Source organism: Neomonachus schauinslandi, chromosome 5 (genome assembly GCF_002201575.2).
Source record: "Neomonachus schauinslandi chromosome 5, ASM220157v2, whole genome shotgun sequence".
Lineage (NCBI taxonomy): Eukaryota > Metazoa > Chordata > Mammalia > Carnivora > Phocidae > Neomonachus > Neomonachus schauinslandi.
In genome coordinates, this window is record NC_058407.1 from 94,882,561 (window position 1) to 94,904,470 (window position 21,910).

Genomic DNA, 21,910 nt, shown 5'->3' on the forward strand with positions numbered 1-21,910 from the left:
AAGAAAGAAAGAAAGAAAGAAAGAAAGAAAGAAAGAAAGAAAGAGATGAGAAGGGAAGGGAAGGGAAGGGAAGGGAAGGGAAGGGAAGGGAAGGGAAAGGAAGGGAAGGGAAGGGAAGGGAAGGAAAAGAAAACTCACCTTGACCAGAACTGGTTTGATGAGTGTGTCACTCTGGCCCTTTGCTGGAACGAACCCCTTCTGCCCCTTACAGAGTTCATTGCTGTCCAGAATCTTAGTAGTGATGGTAAAGTTCACATGACCTGGAAGAAAGAAGGGGAAAAGAAGGCATTAGCCCTACTGCCAGAGGTACCAATGAGGTCTCTTCCCCCTGTAGACCAGTGCTTTTTAAACTTAACAACATGCAAAGACCTGCAGATCTTGTTAGAATACAAACTGAGTCAGTACTTCTGGGGTGGGGCCTATATTCACATTTCTAACAAATTTCCAGGTGATGTCAATAATACTGGTCCAGTGTGGTAGGCAGCCTCTAAGGGCCCCCAATGATCCCTGCATCCCAATATTTACACTGTTGTGTAAGCTCCTCTTGGAGTGTGGGCTGGACTGAGCGACTTGCTTCTAAGAGGATAGGGCAGAAGCAATGAGATGCCACTTCTGGGACTAGGTTATAAAAAAGACTATAATTTCTGTCTCGGGTGCACTCTTTCTCTTGGGCCACTTGCTCAGCAGGAATGCAGCTGCCCTGTCCTGAGGCAGCCCAGTGGAAAGATTCATGTGATGAGATACTGAGGGAGGCCACTAGCCCACAGCTGAGGCCTCTGAGGGACAGAGGCTTTGGGAGGACAGTGGAAGTGGATCCTCTCCCAGTCAAGTCTCCAGATGAAAACACAGCCCTGCTGACAGCGTGACTGGTATTTCGTGACAGACCTTGAGCCAGAGGCACCCTGCTGCACTCTGCACTTAGATCACTGGCCCATGGAAACTGGGTGATCATAAATGTTTGTTCTTTTAAGCCTCTAAGTTGTTGGTTTTCGGGGGTTTTTTGTTTTGTTTTGTTTTTTTAAGATTTTATTTATCTCTTAGAGAGCATGAGCAAGGCTCCATCCCAGAAGCCCAAGATCTGACCTGAGCCAAAGGCAGACACTTACCTGACTGAGCCACCCAGATGTCCCAAGCCTCTTAAGTTTTAGGGTGACTAGTTAAGCAGCAGTAGATAACTATACATCTGAAAACCATACTTTAAGTTACCAGGATTTTATCCTAAGAGCAAATGACATCTCAGGGTTATTGTGATGATTAAATGAGTTACCACATGTCGAGCAGTTAGAATAGCACCTGTCCCACAGTAACTATTTGATAAGTAACATGACTATATATCCCTTGTCCTGGCATAAATATTAAAAGCTCCCCTTTTCACACTCAAAATTGTCTAGTTTGGATAATTTTTTGGTCATCAAAGAGCAGAGGCAAATAAAATGAGAAAGAACGAGAGAACAAAGCAAATGCAGGAGAGGAAAGGGTAAAGTTCTCAATCACTGAGCTTTTGCTCTATGCTTTCCTTGCTCCTCTATCGCTTCCTTCTCTTACCCAATTTGGTAGCTGTGATATTCCAGTGATAGTTTTTTGCTTCATCAGCACAGAGACAGCTGGAGCCCCAAGAATCTGTCCACGATTCCACCTGGTACTTATCTGATGTACCCAGGTTAGTCTGAACCTGCAGATGTTTAAGAAATAAAGGGTCTGAGTACAGGAAATAACACACAGAGGCTTGGGAAAATGTGGGGGTGGAGACACATCCCATCTCTTTCCCAGGGGCATCTGCTTCCTGCATCCCCAACTCTTACCCTGATGCAGTCCTTCAGATAACTGAAGATGGTGGCAGTAAGGCGAAAGGATTCCCCATGAACTACCGAGTAAGGGAGAGTCAGTTCAACAAAAAATGGCTTGAAAGCAGTCAGTCCAACAGTAGGTGAAAGACCAAAGCCTCTGGACTGGGAGGTACAGAAAGTCATGGCCTTCCACTCGGTGATGGTGTCAGGAACGGTGACATGGACAGCCTCCCTCCCAGAGTCACTGTGAGAACACAAGAACCCAGGTGAGGCACAGAGCAGGAGAACATTGTGATATAAGCTATAAATTTACCTACAGAAGTCATTTGTTGCTGTTGTTGTGGGGGGCGGGGTAAAAAGGCAAATGAACTGAGGAACATGCAAATCTCAGAGTGCGAACGTTCAGGTGAGCAAGGATGTATGAAATTGGGAGAAGGGGGGGTGTCTGAGGATATGAGGGGGTGAATGAGAGAGGGAGGGCCCGTGTGCAAACATATCTGAAAGAGGCCAGTGCCCTCTGAATCTGGGAGGGGTTTTGATTTGCATTTCTCTGATGATTAGTGATGCTGAGCATCTTTTCATGTGCCTGCTGGACACATGAGCCTTGAGGTGAGAGGGGGCTTGTCATTCCTCTGGCTTGTCAAAATGAGCAGGTAAGCAGTGGGCAGGAGGTCAACACATGTCTTTACGTCTCTTGGACCTGGACTCCAAATGCACTGTCTGCACTCTGTAAATGTGGAGACATGTGAGTTCTTTTTGAGGGATTGCCTATGATTGCCTAAGAATTCAGGGAAAGAAGCAAGTTCCCACGTCCCCATTAAACTCTCTTGGCTTGAGACTTAGATTCATTAGAAATTATCTGAGTCTGAGTTTTCTGCTGACTCTCCAACTGTACAATCTTGCTGTACCTTTGAGGCATCACTTACCCAATAGGAAACAGATCCCAGAGCCAAGTCTCCGGGAAGTATTGGCAGACCTGAGAGTTCTCTGACTGAAGTGATGAAGATGATGATGACTCAAAACTCTCCTCACCTATTGGTAATTTACTAAGGAGAGCAAGAATAAGGGAATTGAGGGGAAAACAGAAGACTTCCGTTGTGAGACAAATTGAGGCAGAGGGACTACTACCAAGAAATTTAGAGGGAAACAGAACATCCAGTCAGAGACAAGGAGGAAGGACCACTGAGGAACTGACTAGTCATAAGGCCATCAGGGGGAAGTGACAGATGAAGAGGCTGGGCCAGGGGATGAATAGGTAAGGGCTTCAGGCTTCAAAAGTTCTCCCCAGGGGGAGAGATCCGGCTGCCTGCATCTATGACCCACAACCCATTGCCATTCTGAGGCTAGAGGCTCAGTGCAGAAATAGGAGGCAAAGCGTAAGTTTTCAGAGTTCCATGATTTAAACATCTCAGAGAGGGGCGCCTGGGTGGCTCAGTCGTTAAGCGCCTGCCTTCGGCTCAGTTCATGGTCCCAGGGTCCTGGGATCGAGCCCCGCATCGGGCTCCCTGCTCCGCGGGAAGCCTGCTTCTCCCTCTCCCACTCCCCCTGCTTGTGTTCCCTCTCTCGCTGTATCTCTCTCTGTCAAATAAATAAAATCTTAAAAAAAATAAAAAATAAAATAAAATAAAATAAATAAATAAACATCTCAGAGAATCCACAAGCCACACAGGTAGCTTACCTCCAGACATTGCAAAGCTGTATTTTAGAGACTGTTGACTGCAATCTACTGGTTTCTTAATTTTGGCATTGGACAGTATTTTCAGGCCCATGCCCTGACAGGCACCAAAGAAACCAGACAGTGAAGTGTTAGGGTGGTCCCCTCCCTTACTACCAGGGCAACTGCCTAGGAATTCCACCCTCAAAGGACTGAACCAAGACATTCTTTTCCTATTAATTGTGAGACTGGTGGTTACTACCCAATACTCAGCCACCAAGGTTTTGTTTGCCTCTGTCAGCTAATGTGAAAGGCCTTCAATTTTTTTAAAAATATACTTTGCAAAATGATCACCACAATAAGTCTAGTTAACATCCATCACCATACATAGTTAGAAAAATTTTTTTTCTTGGGATGAGAAGTTTTAAGATCTACTCTTTAGCAACTTGCAAATATGCAATACAATGTCAACCATGCTGTCACCACACTGTATATTACATCCCCAGGACTTATTTATCTTACAACTGAATGTCTGTACCTTTTGACAACCTTCACTCATTTTGCCCACACCCAGCCCCTGCCTCTGGTAACCACCACATTGTTCTGTGTACCTATGAGCTTGGTTTTACTGTTGTCATTGTTTTGTAGATTCCATGTATAAGTGAGGTCATATAGCATTTGTCTTTCTCTGTCTTATTTCACTAAGCATAATGCCCTCAGGATCCATCCATGTTGTCGCAAATGGCAAGATTTCATTCTTTTTTTTATGGCTGAATAGTATTCCACTTATTTCATTGTCAAATATGTTTAACGCTTCTCCCAAATATTAGTCACTGTGTCATTATTATTCGATTTAGACTGAACTTTCTGAGGGCAGGAACCATATCGGCTCAGTTAATTCAACAAAAATACATTGAGTATTATGAAGGATCAGTCATTAGAATACAAAGATGAACAAGACATGGTTCCTGACTTCAGAGACTTCCTGGTCAGCCTTGGGCCACAGCATCCCCAACTTCTACTCATAAAGTACTCAATTTCTACTCATGTAGTACTTTTTATAACAATAGTAAGAGACCTCTGGTCTACCTTTCCTCATTTTTCCTTCTCGGCTGATCCCATGGAAATCAGTTTGTTCAGGGACCGAAAGAGGCTGCACACAGCCTCTCATAGTGGCTCTCTTCCAATGCAATCAGGCAACTGGACCCCTTCTTCAAGCATAAGGACCAAGAGAGGCTACCTCACATATCAGGAGTTTCTTCCAAGATTTTATCCCTTCAGTGCCCACATGAGTCTCTCTACTTTTTTAGATATGGACTTTCCTTCACCCTCCACCCCACCACCATTGTTTCTATAAGAACAAAATGGGTAAGAACATCTACCTGGAAAGAATGGAAAAGGTCCATGCCTTCAGAGAACCAAGGCCTCCACATAATTGAGAGGGGCTGAGGAGCGTCCCAGGAGCCAGACATTGGACACTCATCATATTCAGCCACCTGATAGGGGTAGTGACCATACCAGAATGAGAACATCCTATAGACCTGAAATAGGAGGGGAAAAGGAAATAAACTATTAACACAGTGAAATCATCTGAGAAACTTCACTCAGATTCTGGTGCCACAGTTCACTGTTCTTGTATTATTTCTCTTCATTACGCCAGAATTCTTCCTATATTTATTCCATCATAATCTCTTCCTATTTTTTTTTTTAATATTTTATTTATTTGACAGAGAGAGACACAGCGAGAGAGGGAACACAAGCAGGGGGAGTGGGAGAGGGAGAAGCAGGCTTCCCGCCGAGCAGGGATCCCGATGTGGGGCTCGATCCCAGGACCCTGGGATCCTGACCTGAGCCGAAGGCAGACACTTAACGACTGAGCCACCCAGGCGCCCCATTTTTTTTTCCTTTTTTTTTTTTTAAAGTAGGCTCCACGCTGGGCTCCAATGTGGGGCTTGAACTCACGACCCCGAGACCAAGACCTGAGCTGAGATCAAGAGTCAGACGCTCAACCACCTGAGCCATCCAGGCACCCCATCCCTTCCCTACTTTCTAAATTTTGATCTCTTTCTCACCTTTTTCAATAATTATCTCCTATTACAAATTTCCTACCTCTGTGTCCACATGATCCATGCCTTTCTCATACCATCATTTGACCTTCACTTCCACACCAGCTTTTCTACCACCTTATGGTGGTGCACTATTTCCCTCAGACTTTCTTTCCCACTCCCTGAAACCCATCTTTTATTCTAATTCAGTCAAACTGTCTTCCCTGTCAACTCCCTGTTCCCACCCCATTAGCAGACTCCTCACAGAATCGTTGCTCAGCTCTGTCTCCAGCCTAAGTAGTAAGACACTCTCACCCACAGCCCGGGCTGCACACGGGGACCCAGGATCTGCCTGTAGCTGTACTTCCACATCTGCTCCTGGAAGCTGCTGGGGAGGTGAGAAGCCAAGGGAAACCCGTGGAAGGGAGAAATACAACTGAGGGGTCAGGTCAGCCTGGAGAGAAGGCGAAACAATATCATTTGGAACATCAGCCAATATGCCCCAACTCTGGCATTCAAGCCCATTCCTTCACTTTTATACTGATCTTTTTTTTTTTTTTTAAGTCTAGCCCTTTTAGAACTCCTCTCTTGTGGTACAACTGGAAAAAGCGAGCAGCATAGCACAGAATAACATAGAAAGTTTGAGACAAAAACTAGAAAGAAAGAATAGCTTTATAGAATATACTAGTTCCCAGCACGACTTCTTAAAAAGAAGTGGGATATAGATTTCAACAAAACATACTGAAGACATAAACACAATAATGACATCCACTTCAATATGATCTTCTTATTTCCCTGCCCCTGCCTGATCTCCAACCCCAGCATACATGTGATCTCTCTCTATGCCCAGACCTTTTCTTCACCTTCCTCAACTGCCATTTTACCTGATTGTCAAAACACATCTCTACTGAGAACTGAATTTTGTCAGCTATAATGCCTCCACTGGGAAAAATGGCATAGATCACCAGGGAAGGGTCAGGGGCTAGTCTGGAAGTGAAGGTCAGTGAGAGGGAAAAGGAGCCTTTTGTTCCTGAAAAAGAAGAGGGGATGGGGCGCCTGGGTGGCTCAGTCGTTGGGCGTCTGCTTTCAGCTCAGGTCATGATCCCGGGGTCCTGGGATCGAGCCCCGCATCGGGCTCCCTGCTCGGCGGGAAGCCTGCTTCTCCCTCTCCCACTCCCCCTGCTTGTGTTCCCTCTCTCGCTGTCTCTCTCTGTCAAAGAAATAAATAAAATCTTTAAAAAAAAAAAAGAAGAAGAAGAAGAAGAGGGGATACACAGGAATGAGAACGCACACCCTTCTACCAATGACCTCCAACCACATGTCTGCTCTTCTCATTGAACCTGCTGCCGGCCTAATGCTGCAAGTTACTTCCCATTTTCCTGCTCTCCTATGGTTATCGTTAGTGTGCTGCTCTCATTGCTTCTTCTTTTGCTTCTAGTATAACATTTCCTGGAAGCTTAAAATATCCTTTGGTCTTTCAACAGAAGCATGAACACTCACCTTCCTTCTCAAAGTTCAGGTGTTTCTGCCCCGCCATCTCCAAATGCCCTTTCCCTATTAACTAAAAAAGAAAAAAAAAATCAACAGCATGGAAGCTATGAGAGTTTAGCCTTGACCCTACTCCAGAGCATCCCTGCACCTCTCCATTAAGAGAGGCTCCTTTCATGGCTCCAGAGCCTGGGTCAATACTTCACACAGTGTCCATCAGTTGGTCAAATGTCAGACGGTGCCAAGAGTCCTGCTGACTCTTCCTCCTGGAGGGTGAGGTCTGCCTGAGAACCACGGGGGTGGATGGGAGGAGACAAAGGTCATCAGTATCTCGCGGCCAAACGGAGGAGAAACCATTCTTCACAATAGATAGCTGTCCACCAATTCTTGAAAGTCTCCAGGTTTTATTCTCTTATAATCCTTATAACATAACATTACCTAAAATCCATCTTCATGACCTTTTTTCTTTATTATCCCTCAATTCAAAATTCAATGGAAATGAGTGTGCTTTAAATTGACTTGAGCCCTTCTGACATTTGAGTCTTTGGAGGAGAACTCCCCTTTGCCTGAGTCTCCCTTCCTGTTCACTCCCTTGAAACCAAATTCGGTGAAACTTTCGAAGCAGGGCTGTCGTGGGCTCTATGGCCAGCTGCTCGGACTCCCGGCTGACACTCAGCCCTTCTACACTGATCAGCCGGCTACTTCTCCTGGGCCTCGCTACACCCCTGTCCTGAAGGGACTGCGTGTGCTATCACTCTGACCATTCACTCTGTTGCATCAGGATGATTGTTTCAGCTTGACGAAGACACTGAAATGAATCAATGGGGAGAAAAATCCCTCAGAAACTTTGAGAGGATGATAAGAGAATGGAGACTCTAGGCCATCAAACCCAGGATTTACACAAATCTAATTTCTCACTATCACCAAGGTGACCAGTAAAGCTGCTTATCTTTATACATTTCTTTCAAGCTACAAGTTATAGTTTTACACAACAAAGCTGCTATCCATGCTAATTTTAACCTTTATCATCTATCATCTATTTTAAAATACTGACCAATGAAACACAGAATGAAATTTATTCCGAGTCCCATCCCCTCCTCACGCTCTCCCCCACTCACCCACCCAGCTCCCATTCAGCCCCGACCAACAACATCTTATCCTTAATTCCTCGTGTTATCTTCCCACACAATTTCCCTGTTTAAAATTTCTTTTTTTCTCATTCCTCCCCATCCTTTACACCTACACTGTGCAATACAGTAGCCACTGGCCACAAGTGACTGCTGGAGCCTTTGAAATGTGGCTACTATAAAATACATACCAGCTGAAACAAAAAATATGAAATATCTATTCATAATTTTGATGTGGATTTCATGTTGACATGATCATATGTTGGATACACTGGGTTAAATAAAATACTTTTTCTTTTAGTTTATTTACTTATTTAAGTAATCTCTACACACAATGTGGGGCTCGAACTCAGGACCCACAGATCAAGAGCTGCACCTCCCCCCGACTGGGTCAGCCAGATGCCCCCAAAAATATATTTTTAAAATTAGTCTTACCTAGGGGGGCACCTGGCTAGCTCAGTTGGTTAAACAGGGGATTCTTTTTTTTTTTTTTAAAGATTTTATTTATTTATTTGACACAGAGAGAGAGCACAAGCAGGGGGAGTGGCAGGCAGAGGGAGAAGCAGGCTCCCCACTGAGCAAGGAACCTGATGTGGGACTTGATCCCAGGACCCCGGGATCATAACCTGAGCTGAAGGCAGATGCTTACCCGACTGAGCCACCCAGGGGTCCCAAAGCAGGGCATTCTTGATTTCAGCTCAGGCCATGATCTCGGGGTCCTGGAATGGAGTCCCAGGTCAGGCTCTGTGCTCAGCAGGGAATCCGCTTGGGATCCTCTCTCTCCCTCTTCCTCTGCCTCTCCCCCCATTGATACACATGTGCTCTCTCTCTCTCTCTCTCATAAATAAATACAACTTTTTAAATAAATAAATAAATAAAATTAGTTTTACCTATTCTTTTAATTTTTTAAATATGGCTTCCAAACATTTTGAAATTACCTCTGGGACTTGCATTATGTCTCTAGACAGTCTACCCACCCTCTCCGGCTCACTCTCCTCATTTCCTGTCCTTCCCCAGTGCACTTTCACCAGCCCTCATTTCCCTGTCTCACATAGTAGGAGAAGATGACTTCCTGGTCAGGGTTTGCATCCTCTGGATCAATGTAATAATCCACCAGCACTTCCTGGGGCTGGCCACACACCAAGATCCCATGTAGTGGGTGGATGTCAAGGAAGCTCCAAGTTGTGCTGTAGAAGGACTGCAGGTGCAGATAGCCATTTTGGTAGTAATGAGGCCTCTGTTCTGGATAGTGTACCGAATCTTCCATTTGGAATCTGCCCTAAGAAAAGGGAGAAAGAAAAAGACTCTTAACACATACCTTGACCATAGCAAGCCCATGGGCTTGTTACGGTTTTCAAACAGATCTCTCTCAAATCTTCACTGCCTAAGAATGGCATGTAGATATTTTACTAGAGGTCCAGCCAAGGATATTTGAGAAATCCATAATAGCAGCACTTTAGTATCCAGAGGAGTGAAGGACTGAATTATAGCTGCCAAGTAACGGGCAATTGTGGATGACAAACCTTCAGGGACTGACGCAGGGGATATATGGATAAGCACGACTAAGATTACATAGAAATTAAAGAATACATCCTAGGGATGAGAAAACAAGGCATAAAGGATAATAAGATTAAAAATAATTATTTCTAAGTAGAGTGATTGAGTAATGCCTTGTGTAAAGAACTAAATTAGCCACAACATAAATTGTATGTGTTTGCTTAAGTAGTATAGCTGAATGATTGCATTAATGGCACAATCCATCCCTCCCCTATTAATGTCCTTTACCATGTAATCTTACAATGCCCTTCTAGTCTAACTGCAGGCCCACCGCGTGACTTGTTGGGAATGGGATGTGAGCATATGCAAGATAAGTAGAGGCTTGGAAAAACCCTTGGGTGTCCACTTTTGCTCTTGCATCTCATCGCTGCCATCAGAATATACCTGGGATAGCTTGCTGGCGCATGAGGCACTGGCCTTCAGCCACAAACATGTGAGAAAGTCCACCAAGATCAGCACATCTGCCTATCTGACAAATAGGCACGAGCACGAGCAATAAAGCCTTGTTGTTGTATAATATTGAAGTTTTGTAGTTGTTTATTGAGCAGCATTGTGTCACAGTTGATAACTGATATGAGTAGCCTTCCATACAAGTTATCCAAAATCTAGAATTTTCTTCTTGCCATTTTTATGAGTAATGGCTCAGGGCAGGTGAAAAGAGGGGGATAGGGAGGAAGAAAATGACTCTCAACAATTTTTTCCTCCCTACTCTGATTTTAAATATAGGATCAAATAGAGATGGGGATAAGTTGTAAGATGAATTAGTAGAAATAACAATTTTTATCTGAACGGTCATTTATTAGATTGATATTTAAAACCAAAAAAACCCTGAGGCACCTGGGTGTCTAGTTGGTTGAGCATCCTACTCTTGGTTTCGGCTCAGGTCATGATCTCATCAGGGTCCTGGGATTAAGTTCCATGTCAGGCTCTGTGCTCTGAAGGGAATTTGCATGAGATTCTCTCTCCCTCTCCCTCTGCCCCTCCCCCCCATAAATAAATAAATCTTTAAAAACAAAACAAAACAAACTTTTGTCAACTGGGAAGCAGGACTGGTGAGTGATGGAGATAGAATTACAAATGAGGGAGGAGGGGAAAAAAACAGGAAAAGTTTGAAGTTTTCCCTCAGGGAAGCCTTACCTCCAGAGAAATATCTCCCCCATTCCAATTAACTGTATCCAGCTCGAAGGGAGCAAGGCCATCATTGTCAGTAGTTAGGGTCTGGTTGATGGTTCCATTTATGCCATAAATCACCAGAAATACTGAATGATTCTTGAGAAGGGAGCCATCATGGCCCCTAACTCTTATCTGCGGCATGAAGGTTATTGGGGCATTAGAGTTAGGTTTGGAGTAGGTTCAAGTATGAGGTAAAGTGAGGTGATAAACTCTAAGAATACATTTCAGGAAAGAGTCCAGAAACAGGTAAATTTGATTCAAGCGTTGGGAACTAACATCTATGAGGAAATGAGAAACAAACAGAAGTAGCTCAGCCTGGAGCAGAAGTAGATTTGCCATGTAGCTAATGAAGCTTTAGGACCCTTCATTTACATAGGCCCCTTCCAAGGCTCTCTGTACATTATTTTGCTTTAATTTTTTTAAACAGAGTCCCCTTCCACTCCCCAATTGTATAGTCCTTAGGCTCTAAGAAAATCTGGATCACTCTTGGTCTAGAGAAAAGATGACTAAGGATGGTTCTAAATGGATCTAAAAATATACAAGGTTATTGTGTGGAGCAGTTATTTGGAAGTTAAAAAAGATAGATAGATTGTTAAGTATCAGAAAGAAGACACGAGGGGAGCCTGCTGGGTCAGTTGGGAGAGCATGCACCTCTTGATCTGGGGGTCTGAGTTCAAGCCCCACATTGGATATAGGGATTACTTAAATAAATAAATGTTTTGTTTTGTTTTGTTTTTAAAAGAAAGAAAGAAGACACAAAGGAAATTTTAAAATCTCTGAAGAAACGGCTTAAGGAGCTATGAATGGCTCTCTGTCGAGGAAAGTTTAACATTAATCTTGCTTAGCTGAGGAGCCACACTAAGTGATTTCTCTAGATACCTTGCAGGTCTAAAATTCAAAGATTTGAACATTAGATTATGAGCCCTTGGCATTGGGAAAGGCAATAAAGTCACATTCATATTCAAAGCACATCTCATGTGAGATTAAGGGCAGGACAGCATAAGGAATTAAGAGTATATACTCTGGATGCAGGCTGCCTGGGTTTGATCCTAGTTACTACTTACTAGCTGTATAACTTTTGGAAAATCACTTAACCTCTCTGTGCCTCAGTCTCCTCATCTGTAAAATGGGGCCAATAATAGTTTCTACCTCATTAGATAGTTGTAAAGATTAAATAAGTAAATACCTGTAGAGTACTTAGAACAACGCTAAATTAGCCATTATTATATGTCTACAGGAAGAAGGCAACAGTGGATGGTTAAGCATTTTTTGTGTAGAGATATGTTTCAACATACCTTCCCACTGAAGGGGAAACTGGGGTAATAAAAATTTTTGGTGTCTTCAAAGGTTATTGATCCCACTTGTGAAGAAATGTTAATATCCTGAGTGGTACTGGCTTCTACTCCTGCAGAGGGAAACCAAATGTATGACAACTGAAATACCTGATATCCTCATCTTCATGTTTAACAAAAAAATCCCTGAAAGGACGGTGCTACTGGAAGCATGAAGTTGAACATATTTCTGGCCAAAGATCAAACAAACTCCTCCTCCCCAACCTTTTAGGGAACTAGGAACAGATGACACGTTGGAATCTGACATTTCCCTTTGACTGTGAACTAGGAACAGAGTCATTCCCAAACACTAGTGAGGGTAAGTCTTGAGTCCTCTAAGTTTATCCCTAGAACAGCCCTTCTCCTTTCTCTTTTCTTTTCTTTCTTTTTTAAAGATTTTATTTATTTATTTGACAGAGAGAGCCACAGCGAGAGAGAGAACACAAGCAGGGGGAGTGGGAGAGGGAGAAGTAGGCTTCCCACCGAGCAGGGAGCCCGATGTGGGGCTCGATCCCAAGACCCTGGGATCATGACCCAAGCCGAAGGCAGACGCCCAACAACTGAGCCACCCAGCTGCCCCTTTCTCTTTTCTTAATGAACCAAGGACTATCCCACCTACCTGTTCCTTCCTCCACCACAGTAGCCACAATATTGATGGTGTGGCTGTACATGTAACCAGTGAGGTTGAAGGTGGACATGTCCACAGAAGCGGAGAAGCATCCTGCTTTGTCAGTCTAGTGAAGCAATCAGGGAGAGAGAAAGAGAGGATGAGTAACCTAACTTTTACTCCCATTTCATAATGTACTATCGAAAGAAATTCTTATCTCCATGCTTTAGTTTCTCCACTTTGAAGATAGAAAAACTCTCCTATAACAATAGAGTATACACCTGCACATACACAATCATGAAACAACTTTGAAGATCCAAGATATAGGGGGGAAAAGAACCAACTGCAGGGCAGGAAAATTATATCTCCCAAGGATTTAGGTTAATTTCTTGACTCCAAGGCAGATTCTAAAAAAGACTTCATCTGGGGCGCCTGGGTGGCTCAGTCGGTTGGGCGTCTGCCTTTGGCTCAGGTCATGATCCCAGGCTCCTGGGATCGAGTCCCCGCATTGGGGTCCCTGCTCGGCCGTGGGAGGTCTGCTCCTCCCTCTCCCTCTCCCTGCTTGTGTTGTCTCTTTCTCTCTCTGTGTCAAATAGATAAACAAAATCTTAAAAAATAAATAAATAAAGGGGCGCCTGGGTGGCTCAGTCGTTAAGGAGCTGCCTTCGGCTCAGGTCATGATCCTAGGGTCCTGGGATTGAGCCCCACATCGGGCTCTCTGCTCAGCGGGAAGCCTGCTTCTCCCTCTGCCACTCCCCCTGCTTGTGTTCCCTCTCTCACTGTCTCTCTCTCTGTCAAATAAATAAATAAAATCTTTAAAAATAAAATAAAATAAAAATAAATAAATAAAAAAGACTTCATCTGTTTAGAATAAAGAAGACTGCTTTGTTCTTTGGAACTGGGGCAATAATTGTACGAAATGATTTCTACTTTGGGCTTTTTGCCACTTTTTATTTTTACCACCTTTCAACATATTTTTTTTCCTTCTTAAGTTTTTATTTAAATTTCAGTTAGTTAACACAGAGTGTAAGATTAGTTTCAGTAGTAGAATTTTGTGATTCATCACTTACATATAACACCCAGTGCTCATTACATCACGTGCCCTCCTTAATGCCCATCACCCATTTAACCCATCCCCCCACCCCTCTCCTCTTCTGCAACCCTCAGTTTGTTCTCCATAGTTAAGAGCCTCTCTCTTTTCTCCCCCCATGTTCATCTGTTTTGTTTCTTAAATTCCTTTACCACTTTTTTATATAGGTGCTTAGTTACTCATTAGGACATATGAATAAGGTTCCTTTTCTACATCCCATTTACTCACCTGTCCAGAAAGGTTCCTGCATTTGTCAGGTAGCTGTTCCCATTCTGCCTCTGGAAAATGGTAAGTATATGCCTTTTGACACACTGATACCTGCACTGCCCCTAGCATGGACTTTCCATAGGTGTACCTAACCCAGAAAAGCATGAGAAGTCAGAGTTGGGAGATTGCACTTGAGATCCAACCCTCCTCTTCCAAAACACCACTGTCCCTTCTTTCCCCTACTCCAACTTCTCAAAGTACTAACAATCCTTCACTAGTCTTGTCCACTTCCCTGTTTTACTCAAAGCCTTACGATATTGCCACTACACAATAAGTACCATCGGAAGGACAGAGACCGTGTTTCTCATTCTCCTTACTCCTATCTCTCCATGGGACTCAATACTGTGTTCTGCATAAGGTAGACACTGCATCAATAATGCTGATTGAGCAAGCGAGCGGTGGAAAGTCAGAGCAGGGACACAATTAGAAAATGTGTTCTTGGAGAAGTCAGGACTCTGGACCACATAAAAAGCTTAAGTTTTCACCACTGCCTCCATAATCTCTCTCCCCATGACACTCCCGTGTCACGCTTCTAATATAGCTTTACTCTCCACCAGATCCAGAGCTTTATTCTTACCTACAACAGATTGTCACTAAGAAGGATTCTTCTACTGTTGATAACTGCTTGGGCTCTATCACGTCCACCTTAAATTTAGGCAACACTGGAGAGAGTGGAAACAGAAATGGGAAAGGAAGAGGAAGAGGATTTGACCATACAGGTAGTGAACAGAGGGGAATAAAAATAGTCATATTTAAATTAATTAAATTAAGGGCGATTATGAAGGCAAAATGCTCCTGAAGTTATTGGCTGGTTTAGCATGGATTCGAAAATGAATTTTAAAAAATCCCTTCCCATAGTAGATTTTACTTTACCTTTGCTGATCTGGGGACAAGATTATGTCCAACACGTTGACCTACTAATTCTACCACCTACCATATTCTTCCACACTGAAGATGCCAAAGGTCGCGCCCCCAGCCACTTCTACTGTATAGGTTCCCAGTGTTGCTTCTGGTGCCAGATGGAAGGACAGGTCTACAATGCCTTGCTCAGGCACCACCTCCAGCCACTGAGCAATCCTGTTCCTATTTGGATCCTGTGTTCATTAGAAAGAAACTCATGAGGTACCTGCCTGTTTCTCACTATGCACTGCAAAAAAGCAGGTAAAGACACAAAACGCAGGTAAAGAATCCCACTCATTGCTCATGACCCCCGTGGTCTGTATCCAGGAAGAACAGCTCCCTGTTTCATTTATGATTTTCTTTATTACTAAATGAAATAAATTTTCCCATAGGTCCGACCCCACTTGGGACGAAAAGCATCTTTGTGGATTCAAATAATCAGACTGAGTCCTCAAAGGGGTTATCACCAGTTTCAGAAAGTGGGCTTTCGGATGTCCTTTACAAAGAGTGTTTATTCTTGGTACCTATTTAGGGGCAACGCTGAAGGAATTTATCACAAGATACCCAACAGATAATCTAACAGAACAATGGAGGGGTTGCTGTGGGGCATTCATCCTTCTAGTCCCTTTCATTCTTAGCCCTTCCCACAGGTATTCGTGTCATATTCAACGGCTGAGTGTCTATGACAATAGTCATTAGAATCAGAGGAGTACAGAACCAAGCCTGGATGAACTGGCATGGCACAGAGAAGTCAGAGGAATCAGAGGGGGAGGGCTAGTCGCAGCGGAGTGATGTCCTTCTCTACAGAGCCTCAGGACTGAGAGGGTGGGGGCGCAGGCAGGAGAACAGGCGCAGCTTGGGTGAGCTCTGGGTGCTCAGTACTTGGGCAGAGTCTCGGGCTCTGGGCCAAGATCTCCGAGTTGTTTCTGGGGCTTCAAGGTTTAGCACCAAATTCATTTCCCCTTTTCCACAACTGACGGAAAAGAAAAGGAAACTTCGACTTACCTGCAGCTCCGCCATGGAGTACTGAAAAGGAAAATCAGATAATGTGGGTTAGAGCAGGATAAGCAATAAGTATGGGCTGAAAGCAGAAAGTTCACAAGCGCTTCTTTCTTTCTCTGTTGCCCATTTCTTCTTCCTAAATGGCTCTTTTGTGCCCTCATCAGGGTAACAATGGAGTAAAAACTTATTGGCTAGGGGAGGAGAGAGAAGAGATTTCTTCAAAGGGATTGCCAGTCTCCAGAACATTTGAAGAAATGAAGCTTCAGGGGCACCTGGGTGGCTCAGTCATTAAGCATCTGCCTTCAGCTCAGGTCATGATCCCAGGGTCCTGGGCCCCGCATCGGACTCCCTGCTCAGTGGGAGACTTGCTTCTCCCTCTCCCACTCCCCCTGCTTGTGTTCCCTCTCTCGCTGTCTCTCTGTCAAATAAATAAATAAATAACAAAAAAAAGAAAGAAAGAAAAGAAATGAAGCTTCAGACCCTTCAGCATCCCTTAGTGCTCTGGGGCTGAGCGCTACCACAACATGCCTTAAAAGAAAGTCTTAACATCTGGAAGCTCCCCGATGTTTAAACCTCTTCTTGGGAGCCAACTATCTCCTTGCCTCCTCCTCTGCTGTCTGAATGTCACTGGCAACATGGTAACATTTAATTTCTAAAAAATATTTTGTTTAAAAGAGTTACATCAGGGCGCCTGGGTGCCTCAGTCAGTTAAGCATCTGCATTTGGCTCAGGTCATGATTCCAGGGTCCTGGGGATCGAGCCCGGCATCCGGCTCCCTGCTCAGCAGAGAGCCTGCTTCTCCCTCTCCCTCTGCTGCTCCCCCTGCTTGTGCTCTCTCTCTGTCTGTCTGTCAAATAAATAAATAAAAATTTTTTTAAAGATTTTATTTATTTATTTGAGAGAGAGAGAATGAGAGACAGAGAGCATGAGAGGGAGGAGGGTCAGAGGGAGAAGCAGACTCCCTGCCGAGCAGGGAGCCCGACACGGGACTCGATCCTGGGACTCCAGGATCATGACCTGAGCCGAAGGCAGTCGCTTAACCAACTGAGCCACCCAGGCGCCCTAAATAAATAAAATTTTTAAAAATTTTTTTAAAAATTTAAAAAAAGAGTTCTATCAAAGGACTTCAAGAAAATGCATGTTAAAACCAAAAGGTTAGTGGTGAACAGGTTACTGGGCTAGGCGCCAAAGTGTCACCAAAATTACTTGCTAATTAGAAAAAAAGAAGACAGGGGCACCTGGCTGGCTCAGTCAGTAGAGCATGGGACTCTTGATCTCAAGGTTGTGAGTCCAAGCCCCATGTTGGGCATAGAACTTACATTAAATAAATAAAAAAACTTAGGGGCGCCTGGGTGGCTCAGTCGGCGGGAGTGGAAGAGGTAGAAGCAGGCTTCCCGCTGAGCAGGGAGCCCCATGCGGGGCTCCATCCCAGCACCCTGGGATCATGACCTGAGCCGAAGGCAGATGTTTAACGACTGAGCCACCCAGGCGCCCCCTAAGATCTACTTTTAAAAAGATACGTGCTAAAGTGTTCAGGAGTAACATGTTAAGATGTCTGCAACTTACTTTTAAATGATTCAGAAAAAAAAATACATCGATTAAAATGAGTATGGCAAAATGAAACATAATGAATGTTATGTTTGAAAATTCTTTTTTTTTAAATTTATTTATTTGTCTGAGAGAGAGAGAGAGCACAAGCAGGGGGAGCGGCAGGCAGAGGGAGAAGCAGACTCCCTGCTCCGTGGGAAGCCTGCTTCTCCCTCTCCCATTCCCCCTGCTTGTATTCACTCTCTCGCTGTGTCTCTCTCTGTCAAATAAATAAATAAAATCTTAAAAAAAAAAAAGAAAAGAAAAAGAAAAAGTTGAGAACAAAATGACTGCTGCAGATAATCTTTGAGAAAATCATCTTTTTATTGTGTTATTTGTATAAGATCTTTTGATTTTTTCAAATTGTAATCATTAGAATTGTACAAAATCATAACTAAGGAAATTGGTAATTAGAATGTCTAAAATGTTAGGGGTGTCTGGGTGGTGCAGTCGGTTAAGGCACTAACTCTTAGTTTCGGCTCAGGTCAGGATCTCGGTGTCATGAGACCAAGCCTCGAATCAGACTCTACGCTCATTGCAGAGTTGGCTTCAGATTCTCACTCCTTCTCCCTCTGCCCCTGCCACCTCTCTCTCTCAAATAAATCTAAAAAAAAGAGGGAGAATGTCTAAAATGTTAATATAATTAAGACTCTGATGAGAGACTGTACACTTACTGAACTCGGGGCATTCCAGTTAGTATTATATACACTTAAAAACTAAATGGGATTGAAAGCTGGAATTTAAATATAGGGGCCTCAGAGAGGGTACAAGAATTGGATCTCACTTGGAAGGAAAAGGGAATGAAATCAAGATGGTGCTTGCCTTTGATTCTTGAACCAAGTACCACGTGATGTCAACCAGTGAAGACAAGCAGAGTGTCACTAAATACAACTATCAACCTTGATATCCAGGATAATGGCAATTCTTCAGAAAAGCCAAAAAATGAGAGATAAGGATTATAGGAACAGAAAATTTTCCCTTCTTCCCTTCTAGGTTTTTTGGCTGGTCTAATAATTAAATTGACATAAGATGGATTAACAGGAGAAAAATTTAATTACATACATTTGGGAGCCCTGCAAAGACAATGAGACTCAAAGGCAGCCAGGTAATTGAGCTAAGGAATGAGAAATAGGGGCCTGGGGCTTCAGTGGGAAATAGGACAATTCACAGGAAGATCAGAAGAGCAGATGGTTGGTAATCAAACGTTTGCCCTACCATGCAGATAAATCTTTTAGATAAAAAAGTTATATCTGGTAACTGGGTCACGCCCCCATATAAGTTCTTTTTTTTTTTTTTAGATTTTATTTATTTATTTTAGAGAGAGACAGAGAGCATGAGCAGGGGGAGGGGGAAAGAAAGAATCTCAAGCAGACTCCATGCTGAGCATGGAGCCCAAAGTAGGGCTTGATTTCACGACCCTGAGATCTGACCTGAGCCAAAATCAAGAGTCAGACGTTCCACTGACTGAGCTACCCAGTGCCTCCCCTACTGTATAAGTTCTTTTAGTCAGTTAAAGGAGAGGTAAAATATTTTTTCTGAGTATTTTAGCTCTTCACTGCCTTCAGCTCAAAATAATCCACATGGCAAAGTGGCCCATTTTGGGGTGACACATCCTGCTCTCCCTCAGGATCAAGGGGGAGACAGGATTTTTTACAAACCAGAGCTATACAGACAATAAGGAGACAAAAATGAGATGACTATGGATTGCTAAAAAGTACAGAAAAAGAACACGTCTCAGATGACAAAGTACTTTTCTCACACAGAGAGTCAAGAAGCAGGGAGGACACCAACTATCCAGAAGTAGGCTTCAGAAAAAACCAAGTGTTCAACAATGCTAGGAAGATAGCATTTCCAACCGGAAGCAGGCTGAGATTTCTGAATAATGGTTGTAGCAACCAACCCAGAGAGGCTCAGTTAATGTCAAGTATACTTCAGTTGCCTAAGGATAAAATATTGTGCTCTGTAACCTCACAATTTTTGTCCCTCAGTTTCTTAGTAAAATTCCTTCCGTTTATCTCGGTGTTTCAAACTGGAGTTTCAAATTTTCAGTGTTTCAAGTTGGAACTTGGAGTGGGGGGATGGCTAAAGAGACGGTGTGAAGAGGAGGAGTAATTTTACAACAGAAATAGAGAATAAGGATGGAAATCTGAACAACTCTCAGTAATGGGGTCTAATCTGAGCAGAGGATAGTGTAACAAGGGTAGCTACTGAGATCCACCTTCAGGGAGCGATAGAGTCTGAACTGACGCTTGGCTGTGGTGGTCACGCTCTCCCCTAGCACTTCCTCCTTTCAGCTCTGGGATTAAGAGTCTGTTGAGAAAGTCGGCAATATTAAACCAGATTGATGAAGAAAGGTACAGGTGATAGGAAGGAGCAACTGAAAAGAATTCTAAATTGGGGAAGAAAGTAGTGGTGGAGGAAGCTACTAATCAATAAGCTGATCGCTTCACTGTCTGTATAGGGAAAGGAAACAAGCTCTGAGAACATGGAGAGGGAAATAAAAATAACGCTTGCCCTATCATTATCTTAAAAAGCTTCATGACAGGGCGCCTGGGTGGCTCAGTTGGTTAAGCGACTGCCTTCGGCTCAGGTCATGATCCTGGAGTCCCTGGATCGAGTCCCGCATCGAGTCCCGCATCGAGTCCCGCATCGAGTTCCGCATCGAGTTCCGCATCGGGCTCCCTGCTCGGCAGGGAGCCTGCTTCTCCCTCGGACCCTCCCCCCTCTCATGTGCTCGCTCTTTCTCATTCTCTCTCTCTCAAATAAATAAATAAAATCTTTAAAAAATAATAATAAAATAAAATAAAAATAAATAAAAGCTTCATGACACAGCATGTATCCTGGGCTGTGACTGAAGGAGAAAGAAAGCAACAGGGATCACCGAGAGGTAAGTGTTTCAGAAATGTAAAAACGACACAAGCCCTAAATTGAGATCAAACGTATCATAAGGCTTAGGATTCCAGGGATTGAGCTGTTCAAGGAGCATTTAAGTAATCGCCAAATGTTACCACCTTTTTACCTTTGGCACGTAATGTAGTCTTTTTTTTTTTTTTTTAAGATTCTATTTATTTGACAGAGAGAGACACAGCGAGAGAGGGAACGCAAGCAGGGGCAGTGGGAGAGGGAGAAGCAGACTCCCTCCTGAGCAGGGAGCCCGACGCGGGGCTCAATTCCAGAACCCTGGGATCATGACCTGAGCCGAAGGCAGACACTTAACCGACTGAGTCACCCAGGTGCCCTTTAAAAACCCTTTTAATATGAGCATTTCTCAGGAATGTTAACCTAATGGATGTCCTCAGCTATCCACTTGAGAACCGGGCATGCTGCCTGTTTTTAGGAGATGGGACAAGGAGGGTTTAGACTTACACCCTGAGGCTAGCACAAACATTCTGCATCTCAGAGGACTTCATTCATCACACTTTTAGAAAGAATCTCTTCTCCTTTTGCCTACTCTCTCTCAGTCTGCCCTACTCCTCTCCCCTTCCCTCTTCCCAACTAAATTCTCACCTTATCACTCACTGGAACAAAGCTGCTGTTCAGGGTGACAATGCGGAAGTGCACTAGAACAGAACAGGAGGCATTGTCAAAGGGGATTTTCCCCTCGCTGAGTCTTTCTTCCACCCTTTCTACTTCCCCACACATACTTCTGAGTCAGCAAAATTCCATCAGGTTTTACTTTAAAAAAAAAAAAAAAAACTAAGTCTGGGAGAGAGATCAAAGCACCCAAAGGGTTTCTCTTCACAGCTCCTGACTTGGAAACATTAGAACGGAATGCCCTTCTAAGGAAGAAGGCACAAAGTACAAATACCAGGGGTTCAAGCCGAATGCCCTTGATGCTTTTATTCACACACAAGCAGCTGGTCCACAGCAGCCCAGTTAAACTTGCAAAATTCCATCCCAGGAAAAAATGTGTACTTTTGTTTCAGATACACACACATACTAGCAACTCCACCCACTTATTCCTGCTTATGTAACACAGCGTGTCTTCAAAACTTGTGACCCTTCCTCCCTCCTGCCTTGTTCCATAGACCTCCCACCAAACCACAAAGCCCCTCTTTCTGAATATTTGCAGTAGTTTGCCCTGTATTTTGTCGAATCCCATCTGTGTGTCTCTTACCTTCCTGCCCTGGGTTGTAGATAGGTTTGTCAGTTTGTATAAAGACGCCATTCCCCTGCCTCTGAATTAGAACCTTTTTCTTCTCCTCCAAGCTGATATTACTTCCGGTCGCCGACACCCACACTGTAGCCACTTCTTCTGTACCACCAGCAGGAGGTGGTACCTGAACAAGAGAAGG

General features: G+C 43.8%; 1 protein-coding gene across 1 annotated transcript in view; it reads right to left on the reverse strand.

The window, feature by feature from the left end:
• The window catches only part of A2ML1 (alpha-2-macroglobulin like 1), a 38,057-nt gene that overhangs the window by 15,104 nt on the left and 1,043 nt on the right, over positions 1–21,910 (reverse strand). The window contains exons 3-21 of the mRNA XM_021690430.1: positions 21,733–21,895; positions 21,123–21,175; positions 16,032–16,052; positions 15,061–15,220; positions 14,704–14,788; positions 14,088–14,214; positions 12,782–12,896; positions 12,127–12,236; positions 10,796–10,963; positions 9,153–9,380; positions 6,987–7,047; positions 6,371–6,516; positions 5,752–5,922; positions 4,824–4,982; positions 3,455–3,559; positions 2,714–2,814; positions 1,803–2,031; positions 1,546–1,672; positions 139–260 (exon numbers count right to left, since the gene is read on the reverse strand). Coding sequence (XP_021546105.1) covers positions 139–260; positions 1,546–1,672; positions 1,803–2,031; positions 2,714–2,814; positions 3,455–3,559; positions 4,824–4,982; positions 5,752–5,922; positions 6,371–6,516; positions 6,987–7,047; positions 9,153–9,380; positions 10,796–10,963; positions 12,127–12,236; positions 12,782–12,896; positions 14,088–14,214; positions 14,704–14,788; positions 15,061–15,220; positions 16,032–16,052; positions 21,123–21,175; positions 21,733–21,895 — 2,451 coding nt within the window. The remainder of the gene's footprint in view (positions 1–138; positions 261–1,545; positions 1,673–1,802; positions 2,032–2,713; positions 2,815–3,454; positions 3,560–4,823; positions 4,983–5,751; positions 5,923–6,370; positions 6,517–6,986; positions 7,048–9,152; positions 9,381–10,795; positions 10,964–12,126; positions 12,237–12,781; positions 12,897–14,087; positions 14,215–14,703; positions 14,789–15,060; positions 15,221–16,031; positions 16,053–21,122; positions 21,176–21,732; positions 21,896–21,910) is intronic.